The sequence below is a fragment of the Oncorhynchus clarkii genome, chromosome 11, assembly GCF_045791955.1.
Source record: "Oncorhynchus clarkii lewisi isolate Uvic-CL-2024 chromosome 11, UVic_Ocla_1.0, whole genome shotgun sequence".
NCBI lineage: Eukaryota > Metazoa > Chordata > Actinopteri > Salmoniformes > Salmonidae > Oncorhynchus > Oncorhynchus clarkii.
This window is the reverse complement of record NC_092157.1, coordinates 21,584,759-21,598,147: the sequence shown is the minus strand read 5'-3', so window position 1 is coordinate 21,598,147 and position 13,389 is coordinate 21,584,759. Positions and strand designations below refer to the sequence as shown.

At 43.6% G+C, this 13,389-nt stretch overlaps 1 protein-coding gene across 1 annotated transcript in view; it reads right to left on the bottom strand.

Annotated features, from left to right (window-relative positions):
- LOC139420358 (guanine nucleotide exchange factor VAV3) overlaps positions 1-13,389 on the bottom strand; it is a 118,921-nt gene that overhangs the window by 41,299 nt on the left and 64,233 nt on the right. Inside the window, exons 11-14 of the mRNA XM_071170371.1 lie at positions 11,069-11,137; positions 1,808-1,894; positions 1,628-1,713; positions 1,102-1,234 (exon numbers count right to left, since the gene is read on the bottom strand). Coding sequence (XP_071026472.1) covers positions 1,102-1,234; positions 1,628-1,713; positions 1,808-1,894; positions 11,069-11,137 — 375 coding nt within the window. The remainder of the gene's footprint in view (positions 1-1,101; positions 1,235-1,627; positions 1,714-1,807; positions 1,895-11,068; positions 11,138-13,389) is intronic.

Sequence of the window (13,389 nt, the reverse complement as noted above, 5' to 3'; positions counted from 1 at the left end):
TTGACAATGTAAACATGTGTCCCATGCCAGTAAAGCCCTTAAATTGAAATGGAAATTGAGAGAGAGAGATGAACCAGTGTCCATGCAGCCCCAGATATCAAGGCAGATAGGACACTGCAGAACTGAATCACTAAAGATTAGCCACCTTAAAGACCAGCCATTACTCCAGCGTCCCTGATAACAACCTGCTACAACCACCTCTCCTTGTTATTACACAGAGACAAGGCTGTCTTGAAAAAGGTATCCACATTTCAGTACAATAAACAAGTGTATATTCAGAGGTAATGGTGTGTGTTCTGCTAGAGTTATCTTTCCTACAACGAGGGCTCTGTAGTCTGCATGTACCTTACTGCTCAGTGCTCAGGGCAGCTGTGCTTATATAAACAATGAGAACTGCCATTAAAGGGACAATCAAACTACAAATGGATGTACAAATTCCAGATTGAGCCTTTAAAGTGGTCTTCAGGTTGCAGTGATTGGGGTAAGCCACCAGCCAATCAGATAAGAGAAAGAGAGCGTCTTGACCAATCATATGGTGTGTATAGGGGGTAGGTGGGAGGTCGTGTGAGAGGGTGGGGTTTGAAAACAAGTACTGTACACTATAGACCAGCTTTCGTAGATTCCTAGCCTCATATGACAGACAAGGGGTTGTCATTCATGTAATAGGAAAGATTTTGGCTTGATTATTGTTTCATTTCTTAACAAATTAAAGTTATTATAATCTAAATGATTATTATCCCCTGGGAAGCCATTGTGCAATGTATCATTATCCACAACAGTGAATATTATACTTTGCTGGGTGCTTGTTGCTGTGTGTGTGTGTGTGTGTGTGTGTGTGTGTGTGTGTGTGTGTGTGTGTGTGTGTGTGTGTGTGTGTGTGTGTGTGTGTGTGTGTGTGTGTGTGTGTGTGTGTGTGTGTGTGTGTGTGTGTGTGTGTGTGTGTACCATCAGGCACAAGGCAATGTTTAATAAACACACCATCTGGGGAAAAGGCAAGCTGTTCTATCCATCAAATCAACACAATATATTATCACGCTCGTCAATGAATGTGGCAATCTCAATATGTGTCTGATTCGCTTTTAGTGACGCACGCGAGCACACCTTCCTGTTCTCCTTATCTGACGTGGGGTTGTTGGTGATCTTGAAGTGGTGCAGGTCGATCACCTCCTTCATCTCATAGTTGTCTCCTCTCCTCTTACAGACGATCACAGCAGCATCGAACAGGAAGATGTGCCTGTGGTGTCAGAGGAAAGACACAGAGGGAGAGATAAAAAGAAGGTAAAGGAATGAGAGGTCTGATCACAGAATATTGCTGTTCCCCAGTGCTTTATTCCTGCCCCCAAACACACAATGTTTCCACTTCACAGAAGTCTTTGTCAGGTGAGATAAAAAGATGACTTTGGTTAGCATGAATACCCTTTTCAGAATGTATCATAAGTGCATTTGTAATGCCTGATTGAGTGATGCGTAATGCACTACAATAGCTGCTAATAAACACCTATTACTGGATCCATAAAGGACTGTAAAAAGACTTGATCTTATCTTGCCACGTTCCAGACAAACATCCATACATGCACTCACACAGAAACACACAGAAAACCACACACACACCAGACAGACATCTCACCGGTCCTGTTTGGCACGTTTGTCGATTGAGGTAACGCGTACCTCTCCGTCTCCTTTTGGTCTCCCATAGGTACTAAGAGACTGATTCTGAAAGGGGGAGGATGCAAGAGAGAAAGAAAGAGGTCACACTTAAAACCCAGCTCACTTCACAGTCATTTTTGAATCAAGATGAGTTGCTTACAAGGTTTTCGATGGATTTCTGATACTGGGCTATGTCTCTCAGAGTCTCGTTGTCTCTCTTCACTTCATTGACGTACTGAGCCAGGTCCTACAGTACCCAACACAACACAGAGAACACAAAACAACAAACATCAAGACTTGACATTCAAGATGGGCGCATTTTGGCACACACCATATGAGACAGGCTCACAACAAAAGACTGCTTTCCAATGGTCTTCCATATGGTAGTCAAACTAATAGTCCTGGAAACAGTTTAACTCCCGTTTCTTCATTAGTTCTACATTAGAGTGGAGCAACACTATCTACAACTTCATGATTCAAATCGCACCACCTGCAATGTCAACATATTCTAGAGGACTTTCTTTCTCTCTCTCTCTCTCTCTCTCTCTCTCTGATTAGCATGATTAATTGTTTATGCAAGAGTACATTGTGTAAATCTTCCTCTCAACACAGAGTGAGTCTGGTTCAAGTAGCACTGTTTAAAATCCCATCTATCATAAGGTCTGAGATAATCAGCGCTGAAAAACACTTGGTTGCCGCCGCACCACATGACGCAATGCAGAGAAACACTCCAGGAACATTAACCACATTAGCTCCCTCAATCAATGTCAAGTGGATCATTTAGCCAATTGAAATCATCACAGACGCCCTCAGAGTAAATGTTCACTTTCATACCCGACGTGACTTGCTTCTAGTACTTTCCTGGTATGTGTCAAACTGTATTCACACACGCACATCATCAACACCCTGTACATCTAGACTAAAGAGACGACTGATTTTTTAAGTGCAGATTTCAGAAGAAAACAATGTCAAGCTGAAAAGAAAAAAAACGAATGATGCGCAAGAACTCTTTCTCAAAGAGAGATGGGGAGCCACACATTGTGTAACCGCTGTCAAAGTCTTACGCAAAGAGAACGACTTAATAGTATTATGTTGTACCTAATCTTGTCAGAGATATAGTTGAAGTCGGAAGTTTACATACACCTTAGCCAAATACATTTAAACTACGTTTTTCACAAGTCCTCAGTTTTTCACAATTTTCACATCCAAGAAAAAATTCCCTGTTTTAGGTCAGTTAGGATCACCTCTTTATTTTAAGAATGTGAAATGTCAGAATAATAGTAGAGAGAATTATTTATTTCAGCTTTTACTTCTTTCATCACATTCCCAGTGGGTCAGAAGTTTACATGCACTCAATTAGTATTTGGTAGCGTTGCCATTCAATTGTTAACTTGAGTCAAACGTTTCGGGTAGCCTTCCACAAGCTTCCCACAATAAGTTGGGTGAAATTTGACCCATTCCTTCTGACAGAGCTGGTGTAACTGAGTCAGGTTTGTAGGCCTCCTTGCTCGTCGCACACTTTTGTAACGGTCCCTCCAATACCTTGACTTTGTTGTCCTTAAGCCATTTTGTCACAACTTTGGAAGTATGCTTCGAGTCATTGTCCATTTGGAAGACCCACTTGCGACCAAGCTTTAACTTCCTGACTGATGTCTTGAGATGTTGCTTCAATATATCCACATCATTTTCCTTCCTCATGATGCCATTTATTTTGTGAAGTGCACCAGTCCCTCCTGCAGCAAAGCACCCCCACAACATGATGCTGCCACCCCCGTGCTTCACGGTTGGGATGGTGTTCTTCGGCTTGCAAGCCTTCCCCTTTTTCCTCCAAACATAACGATGGTCATTATGTCCAAATAGTTCTATTTTTGTTTCATCAGACCAGAGGATTGTTCTCCAAAAAGTACAATCTTTGTCCCCATGTGCAGTGCAAACCGTAGTCTGGCTTTTTTATGACAGTTTTGGAGCAGTAGCCTCTTCCTTGCTGAGCGACCTTTCAGGTTATGTCGATATAGAACTCATTTTACTATGGATATAGATAATTTTGTACCTGTTTCCTCCAGTATCTTCACAAGGTCCTTTGCTGTTGTTCTGGGATGATTTGACTTTTTGCACCAAAGCATGTTCATCTCTAGGAGATAGAACACGTCTCCTTCCTGAGTGGTATGACGGCTGCGTGGTCCCATGGTGTTTACACTCGCGTACTATTGTTTGTACAGATGAACGTGGTATCTTCAGGCATTTGGAAATTGCTCCCAAGGATGAACCAGACTTGTGGAGGTCTACAATTGTTTTTCTGGGGTCTTGGCTGATTTCTTTTGATTTTCCCATGATGTCAAGCAAAGAGGCACTGAGTTTGAAGGTAGACCTTGAAATACATCCAAAGGGACACCTCCAATTGACTCAAATTATGTCAAGTAGCCTATCAGTAGTTTCTAAAGCCATGACATCCTGTGCCTTTTCCAAGCTGTTTAAAGGCACAGTAAACTTAGTGTATGTAAACTTCTGACCAACTGGAATTGTGATACAGTGAGTTATAAGTGAAATAATCTGTCTGTTAACAATTTTTGGAAAAATGACTTGTTTCATGCACAAAGTAGATGTCCTAACTAAAGTTTGTTTAACAAGAAATTTGTGGACTGGTTGAAAAACAAATTTTAATGACTCCAACCTAAGTGTATGTAAACTTCCAACTTCAACTGTACATGATGGTGACAGGAGTGTTTTTAGGTTGTTGTGTGTCGGCCTAGAGTACGTATGCCGTAGGTCTGGAGTGGTGCTGAAATAGCTAGCAGGTTGGTAGAGTCATCGTTATGACCAATAATCTGGCCTCAAGGCAGATCTCAGTAGGAGGCATATGTGGACCTTCAGAAAGTATTCGCAACCCTTGACTTTTTCCACATTTTGTTCTGTTACAGCCTGAATTTAAAATGGATTAAATTGAGATTTTGTGGCACTGGCCTACACACGATACCACATAATGTCAAAGTGGAATTATGTTTTTAGAATGTTTACAAATTCATAAAAAATGAAAAGTTGAAATGTCTTGAGTCAAAAAGGATTCAACCCCTTTGTTATGGAATGCCTAAATAAGTTCAGGAGTAAAAAGTTGCTTAACAAGTCACATAATAAGTTACATGGACTCACTCTGTGTGCAGTACAAGTGGTTAACATGATTTTTGAATAACTACTTAATCTCTGTACCCCACACATACAATTGTCTGTAAGGTCCCTTAGTCAAGCAGTGAATTTCAAACACAGATTCAACCACAAAGACCAATGCAATTCTAATGCTTCGCAAAGAAGGGCACCTATTGGTAGATGGGATAAAATTGTAAAAAGCAGACACTGAATATCCCTTTTAGCATGGTGAAGCTATTAATTACACTTTGGATGGTGTATCAATACACCCAGTCACTACAAAGATACAGGCATCCATCCTAACTCTGTTGCTGGAGAGGAAGGAAACCGATCAGGGATTTCATGAGGCCTTTGGTGACATTGAAACAGTTTAATGGCTGTGATAGGATAAAACTAAGGATGGATCAGCAACATTGTAGTTACTCCACTTAAAACGGCTTGAAAAACTAAGGCAACACTTCAAAATGGTTGTCTGACAATGATCAACAACCAACTTGACAGAGCTTGAATATTTTTTTTATGAATAATGTGCAAATATTGAACAATCCAGGTGTGCAAAGCCCTTAGAGACTTACCCTGAAAGACTCACAGCTGTAATCACTGACAAGATGATTCTAACATGTATTGACTCAGGGGTGTGAAAACTTATGTAAATGATATATTTCTGAATTAAATGTTCAGTAAATTTACTAAAACTTCTAAAAACATATTTTCACTTTGTCATTATGGGGTATTGTGTGTAGATGGGTGGGGAACATGTTTTTTCAGGTTTTTAACACAACGAAATGTGGAATAAGTCAAGGAGTATGAATACTGAAGGCACTGTATACTGTGTTAGGCTGTGAGGTCTATGTTTAGTTAAATTTTTTACTAACTAAATATATACAGTAATTAATACATAACTAAATATACACATTAATACATAAATACATATATACTGTAACGTTAGTCGTCGTCTGATGAGGAAGAATCGGACCAAAGCGCAGCATGGTAAGTGTTCATGACTTTTATTAAACTGAACACTGAAACAAAAATAACAAAGTGCAAAACGAAACCGAAACAGTCCTGTCAGGTGCAGAACACTAAACAGAAAACAGCTACCCACAAAACATGGGTGGGAAAAAGCTACCTAAGTATGGATCCCAATCAGAGACAACGATAGTCAGCTGTCCCTGATTGAGAACCATACCCAGCTAAAACAAAGAAATACAAAACATAGAAAAAATAACATAGAATGCCCACCCCAAATCACTCCCTGACCAAACCAAAATAGAGACATAAAAAGCTCTCTAAGGTCAGGGCATGACAGTAGGTGCGGACTCTGGCCGCAAAACCTGAACCTATAGGGGAGGGTCTGGGTGGGCATTTCTCTGTGGTGGCGGCTCTGGTGCGGGACGACGACCCCGCTCCACCTCTGACTTGGCCCACTTTGGTGGCGCCTCTAGTGCGAGGACCCTCGCCGCCGACCCCGGACTAGTGGGCCCCGGACTGGGGACACTCGTTGCGGGCACCGGACTGGGGCCATCGTTGCAGGTCTTGGACTGGGGACCATCGTTGCGGGTCCCGGACTGGGCACCCTCGTTGCGGGCCCCGGACTGGGCACCCTCGTTGCGGGCCCCGGACTGGGCACCCTCATTGGAGGCTCCGGACTGGAGGGCGTCGCTGGAGGCTCCGGACTGGAGGGCGACTCTGGAGGCTCCGGACTGGAGACTGTCGCTGGAGGGACGAGACGCAGAGACAGCCTGGTGCGTGGGGCTGCCACAGGGCCCACCAGAATGGGGAGACCTACAGGAGGCCTGGTCCCTAGAGGAGGCACAGGATGAACCGGGCTGTGGGGGAGCACTGGAGCTCTGGTGCACAGCCTTGGCACCACTCCTCCAGGCTGAATGCCCACTTTAGCCCGACCCCTCCAGGGTGCAGGCACAGGTCGAACCGGGCTGTGGGGGAGCACTGGAGATCTGGTGCTTACCACTCGCACCTCTCCACTTGGCTCAATGCCCACTTTAGCCCGGCACGGGCGGAGCGCAGGCATATAGGACAAACTGAACAGTCCCAGCGCACCGGAGACACAGTGTGCAGAGCCGGCGCAGGATACCCTGGGTCGAAACGACGCACCGGAGACCAAGTGCGCTGAGCTTCCACAATCCACCCTGGCTGGATGCCCACTCTCGCATGGCACTTGCGAAGGGCTGGCATATAGCGCATCGGGTTATGAGCGCGCCCTGGAAACACTGTGCACTTTACCGTATAACACGGTGCCTGACCAGTACCATGCTGCTTCCGGTAAGCACGGGGAGTTGGCTCAGGTCTATAGCCTGACTCCGCCCAAAATATTTGGGGGGCTGCCTCTCGTGCCTGCTTCGCTCACTTGCCTCATATCTCCGCCTCTCAGCTTTAGCTGCCTCCAGTTCCTTTTTCGGGCGGCGATATTCCCCAGCCTGTCTCCAGGGTCCCTTTTCCGTCCAGTATCTCCTCCCATGTCCAGGAGTCCTGAACCCTCTGCTCCTCCATACCACGCTGCTTGGTCCTTTGGTGGTGGGTAGTTCTGTAACGGTTGTCGTCGTCTGATGAGGAAGAATTGGACCAAAGCGCAGCATTGTAAGTGTTCATGACTTTTATTAAACTGAACACTGAAACAAAAATAACAAAGTGAATAACGAAACCGAAACAGTCCTGTCAGGTGCAGAACACTAAACAGTAAACAACTACCCACAAAACATAGGTGGGAAAAAGCTACCTAAGTATGGTTCCCAATCAGAGACAAAGATAGTCAGCTGTCCCTGATTGAGAACCATACCCGGCCAAAACAAAGAAATACAAAACATAGAAAAAATAACATAGAATGCCCATAGAATGTGACATATACAGTAATTAATACATGAATACATATATACAGTAATTAATACATAACTACATATATACAGTAATTAATACATAACTACATATATACAGTAATAAATACTTCACTAAACATATACATGAATACATACATAACTAAATATATACAGTAATTAATACATAACTAAATATATACAGTAATTAATACATAGATACATATATACAGTAATTAATACATAGATACATATATACAGTAATTAATACATAACTACATATATACAGTAATAAATACTTCACTAAACATATACATGAATACATACATAACTAAATATATACAGTAATTAATACATAACTAAATATATACAGTAATTAATACATAACTAAATATATACAGTAATTAATACATAACTAAATATATACAGTAATTAATACATAACTAAATATATACAGTAATTAATACATAAATACATATACACAGTAATTAATACATAACTAAATATATACAGTAATTAATACATAACTAAATATATACAGTAATTAATACATCACTAAATATATTAGTAATCAAAACATAATGACTCTATATATTTAGTTATGTATTAATTACTGTATATATTTAGTTATGTATTAATTACTGTATATATTTAGTTAGTACATAACGAAATATATACAGTAATAAAAGTGTAACTAAACATAGAACAGCCTCAATTCGTCTGGACATGGACAAGGTGTCGAATGCGTTCCACAGGGATGCTGGCCCATGTTGATGCCAATGCTTCCCACATTTGTGTCAAGTTGGCTTGATGTCCTTTGGGTGGTGGGCCATTCTTGATACACATGGAAAACTGGCACCTTCTAATACCCTGTTCAAAAGCACTGAAATCTTTTGTCTTGCCCAATGACCCTCTGAATGGCACACATACATAATCCATCCATCAATCAATCAAATGTATTTATAAATTCCTTTTTACAAAGCATATGTCACAAAGTGCTTATACAGAACTCCAGCCTAAAACCCCAAACAGCAAGCAATGCAGAAGCACGGTGGCTAGGAAAAACTCCCTTGAAAGGCAGGAACCTAGGAAGAAACCTAGAGAGGAACCAGGCTCTGAGGGGTGGCCAGTCCTCTTCTGGCTGTGCTGGGTGGAGATTATAAGAGTACATGGCCATTAAGGCCAGATCGTTCTTCAAGATGTTCAAACGTTCATAGATGACCGGCAGGGTGAAATCATAATCACAGTGGTTGTAGATGGTGCAACAGGTCAGCACCTCAGGAGTAAATGTCAGTTGGCTTTTCATAGGCGAGCATTCAGAGGTCGAAACAGCAGGTGTGGTAGAGAGGGAGACAGAGAGGGAAGGAGGTTGAGGGAGAGAGAGAGAGAGAGAGAGAGAGAGAGAGAGAGAGAGAGAGAGAGAGAGAGGGAGACAGAGAGGGAAGGAGGGAGAGAGATAGAGAGCGAGGGAGAGGGAGAGAGAGGGTTGAAAACAGAAGGTCTGGGACAAGGTAGCACGTCCGGTGAACAGGCCAGGGTTCCATAGCCGCAGAACAGTTGAAACTGGAGCAGCAGCACGAAAAGGTAGAAAGTCCGTTGAACAATCCATGTCTCGAGGCTTAAAAATCCTTCTTTAACTTGTCTCCTCCCCTTCATCTACACTGATTGAAGTGGATTTAACAAGTGACATTAATGAGGGATCATGGCTTTCAACTGGATTCACCTGGTCAGTCTATCTCATGGATAGAACAGTTATTCCTCATGTGTTGTACCCTCAGTGTCTACAGTAATAAATACGTAACTATACAGTAAATAGAGACATTTTGAGTTCCTAAAGACATGTTCTCCTTTTTATTGAAAGCTTGCATCAGTATTTAATAGCCTGCAGTCTGGTGTATAACTCTGTTGATAGATGAAGACTACTCACTTACGTTGCAAGTGTTAGCTGGTGTGCCTGTGTGCGCCTGCAAAACATGTGTGCCTACAGTGGCTTGTTAAAGTATTCACCCCCCTTGGCATTTTTCCTATTTCATTGCCTTACAACCTGGAATTCAAATTTACTTTTTGGGTGTTTGTATCATTTGATTTACACAACATGCCTACCACGTTGAAGATGCAAAATATTTTTGTAGAGACACCTTTTGCAGCAATTACAGCTGCAAGTCTCTTGGGCTATGTTTATATAAGCTTGGCACATCTAGCAACTGGGATTTTTGCAAATTCTTCAAGTCAAAACTGCTCCAGCTACTTCAAGTTGGATGGGTTCCGAAAGTGTACAGCAATCTTTAAGTCATACCACAGATTCTCAATTGGATTGAGGTCTGGGCTTTGACTAGGCCATTCCAAGACTTTTAAATGTTTCCCCATAAACCACTTGAGTGTTGCTTTAGCAGTATGCTTAGGATCATTGTCCTGCTGGAAGGTGAACCTCTTTCCCAGTCTCAAATCTCTGGAAGACTGAAACAGGTTTCCCTCAAGAATTTCCCTGTATTTAGCGCCATCCATCATTACTTCAATCGGACCAGTTTCCCAGTTCCTGCCGATGAAAAACATCCCCACAGTTGATGCTGCCACCACCATGCTTCACTGTGGGGATGGTGTTCTCGGGGTGATGTGAGGTGTTGGGTTTGCGCCAGACATAGCATTTATCTTGATGGCCAAAATGCTCAGTTTCAGTCTCATCTGACCAGAGTACCTTCTTCCATATGTTTGGGGAGTCTCCCACATGCCTTTTGGTGAACACTTTAAGCAATGGCTTTTTTTCTGGCCACTCTTCTGTAAAGCCCAGCCCTGTGGAGTATACAGCTTAAAGTGGTCCTATGGACAGATACTCCAATCTCCGCTGTGGAGCTTTGCAGCTCCTTCAGGGTTATCTTTGGTCTCTTTGTTGCCTCTCTGATTAATGCCCTCCTTGCCCGGTCCATGAGTTTTGGTGGGTGGCCCTCTTTTGGCAGGTTTGTTGTGGTGCCATATTCTTTACATTTTTTAATAATGGATTTAATGGTGCTCCGGGGATGTTCAAAGTTCCGGATCTTATTTAGGGTTTCATAGCAAAGGGGGTGAATACATATGCACGCACCACTTTCCGTTTTTTCATTTTTTAGAATTTTATTGTTATTTTTTTTATTTCACTTCACCAATTTGGACTATTCTGTGTATGTCCATTACATGAAATCCAAATAAAAATGTATTTAAATTACAGGTTGTAATGCATCAAAATAGGAACAAGTGGGAACTGTAACTATGTAGATGTGAGTGTGTGTGTGTGTGTGTGTGTGTGTGTGTGTGTGTGTGTGTGTGTGTGTGTGTGTGTGTGTGTGTGCATGCGTTTGAATGTGTATGTGGTGCGTGCGATTGAGGTGAGGAGAGTCATAACATCAGACACAGACCTGGCACCCCAATTACTCTTTCATTCCTGATGTGATGCGAGGGCGTCGTATAACACTTACCTTCATGGCATCCAGCGCCAGCCGCAAATTGCTCTTGTCAGCCGCATCGTGAGTGTGTTTCACTAATTCCTGTAATTGGATCAAAACAAAACACAGTGCTATTTTATGCTCTCTGTTTTCACCAGCTAGCTAATTAGCCACACAGAGCCCTGAGAGAAGTAGGAAAAATAGAGATGACAGGTAGGCATTAGGCCATCTCTCTCTGCCTGACACTTCAACTACAGCTCAAAATTATAGACAAACAGTGTCAACCAAGGTTCTACCATGTTAGAAATGAGCTGTGCTTATCAAGGGATGTTGTTTCATTTGGACTGCGACTTCAGGGCTAGAAAAACAAACAAGGACAAACAAAAACGAAGCGATCGTTGATTTCTATTTTCATGTCACACACACAGACAAGTTACTGTTGCTGTGCACAATCACACACATACTGTACACACACTTCTATACAAACACACACACACACACATACACACATACATACACACACACCTGGAAAGTAAATCCCAACCAACATCATAATCCTAGATATGAAATAAAAAGGTGGGATATGACGAAAGAAACCAGTAATAAAATAAAATAAATTGCTGTGTGTGTGTGTGTGCATTCGTGCGTGAATTCCTGCGTTCTCTGTATGTATATGCTTATCTTGCGTGTATCTTGTGTGTGGGCTGAAATTGCTTTCCTGTAGCTGGCGAGTAAACAAGACATCTAAGCCGTTTGTCTGTGTTGTGGAGGATAAGGAAGGTTACCATGCATATCCTTCACACACACACACATCCTAGCCCAGCCCAGATAAATGGCTTCCTTCCCCTCTCCTTCCCCTCGCCCCAGTCCCCTCGCCCCAGATCCCTCGCCCCCAGTCCCCTCACCCCAGTCCTCCCGCCCCAGCCCCCTCACCCCAGCTCCCTCGCCCCCAGCCACCTCGCACCAGCCCCCTCACCCCAGCTCCCTCGCCCCCAGCCCCTTTGCCCCAGCCCCCTCCCGCTGGGCCGTATGTGTCTGCCTAGAACACCTCAAATCCCAGCTATCACTCAAGCTGAACCTGGGAATTATTATCACAAGCAATGCGACAGGACCCTATTTTTCATTCTCTGCTCCTAACACACACCTACACAGTGAGCCCATGGGAGAGGTGGGGAGGGGGTAGCAAGAGAGGGAGAAGAGAGAGAGAGAGAGAGAGAGAGAGAGAGAGAGAGAGCGAGAGAGCGAGAGAAAAGGAGAGAGAGAGAGCGATGACCAGATAGTACAGGCTTATTGATGGCTTCCAGTTATAGTGAGTTCGGAATAAATAGAGAAATGGGAAGAAAGGAAAGAGTGATAGAGAGACAGAAAAAGAAAGAGGGTTCTGACACGACTGGCATATTGATGGATTCTGGTTATAGTGAGTTGGGGACTGGTGGGGGCCACTATGAAATAATTACAGAGGGAACAGAGAGAAAGACCTACCTGCCCTCCATCCTCCTTACCTCTCATCCCTGATCTAAGCACTCACCTCCACTCTTTCCTCCCACCTCTTCCTCCCCTCCCTCCCTCACTTCCCTCTCTCACTCCCTTCCTCCCACTACCCCGGGAGCGTGTTCCCTCCATTGGAGTGGATCGGGGATTGGCACAGGCCAGGCCAGGTCCCCAGGGTCCACATGCAGCCCTTCTAGCCTGAAACAAACAGACAAACAGACACACACACACACACACAGCCCTGACAGACAGACAGCTCTGACTGGCTCTCTCTTACGCAACAGTGCCTCCTGTCCTATGGAGTGGAATGGATTGCACCGACAGGGAGGAAGGGAGAGAAAGAGAAGACGGCTCGGAGCTGACCGCCAGTCACACGTCAACCCCCTAGGAGCGTACACAACCACACACACCTTTCCACCTTGCCCCTGACTGCTAACATGTCTGCCCATGCAGTGGTGGCCTAGGAATAACGTTAGAGCTGCAGGAGTCAGGACCAGAGGGCTGCCTGACTGACTGATTGCAGTAATGCCTTATCAGGGTATTCACACACACTACTTTTCTCTCTATCCCTCTTCTTATCTCTTTCAGGCACTCTCTTGCTTATTCTTTTTCCTCCATTATATTTGTGCTGAATGACTACGACAGTCAGAAAGTCTTGAAGGAGTTCCCACATATGCTGAGCACTTGTTGGCTGCTTTTAATTCACTCCGTAGTCCAACTCATCCCAAACCATCTAAATTGAGTTGAGGTCAGGTGATTGTGAAGGCCAGGTTATCTGACGCAGCACTCCATCACTCTCCTTCTTGGTCAAATAGCCCTTAAACAGCCTGGAGATGTTTTGGGTCATTGTCCTGTCAAAAAAC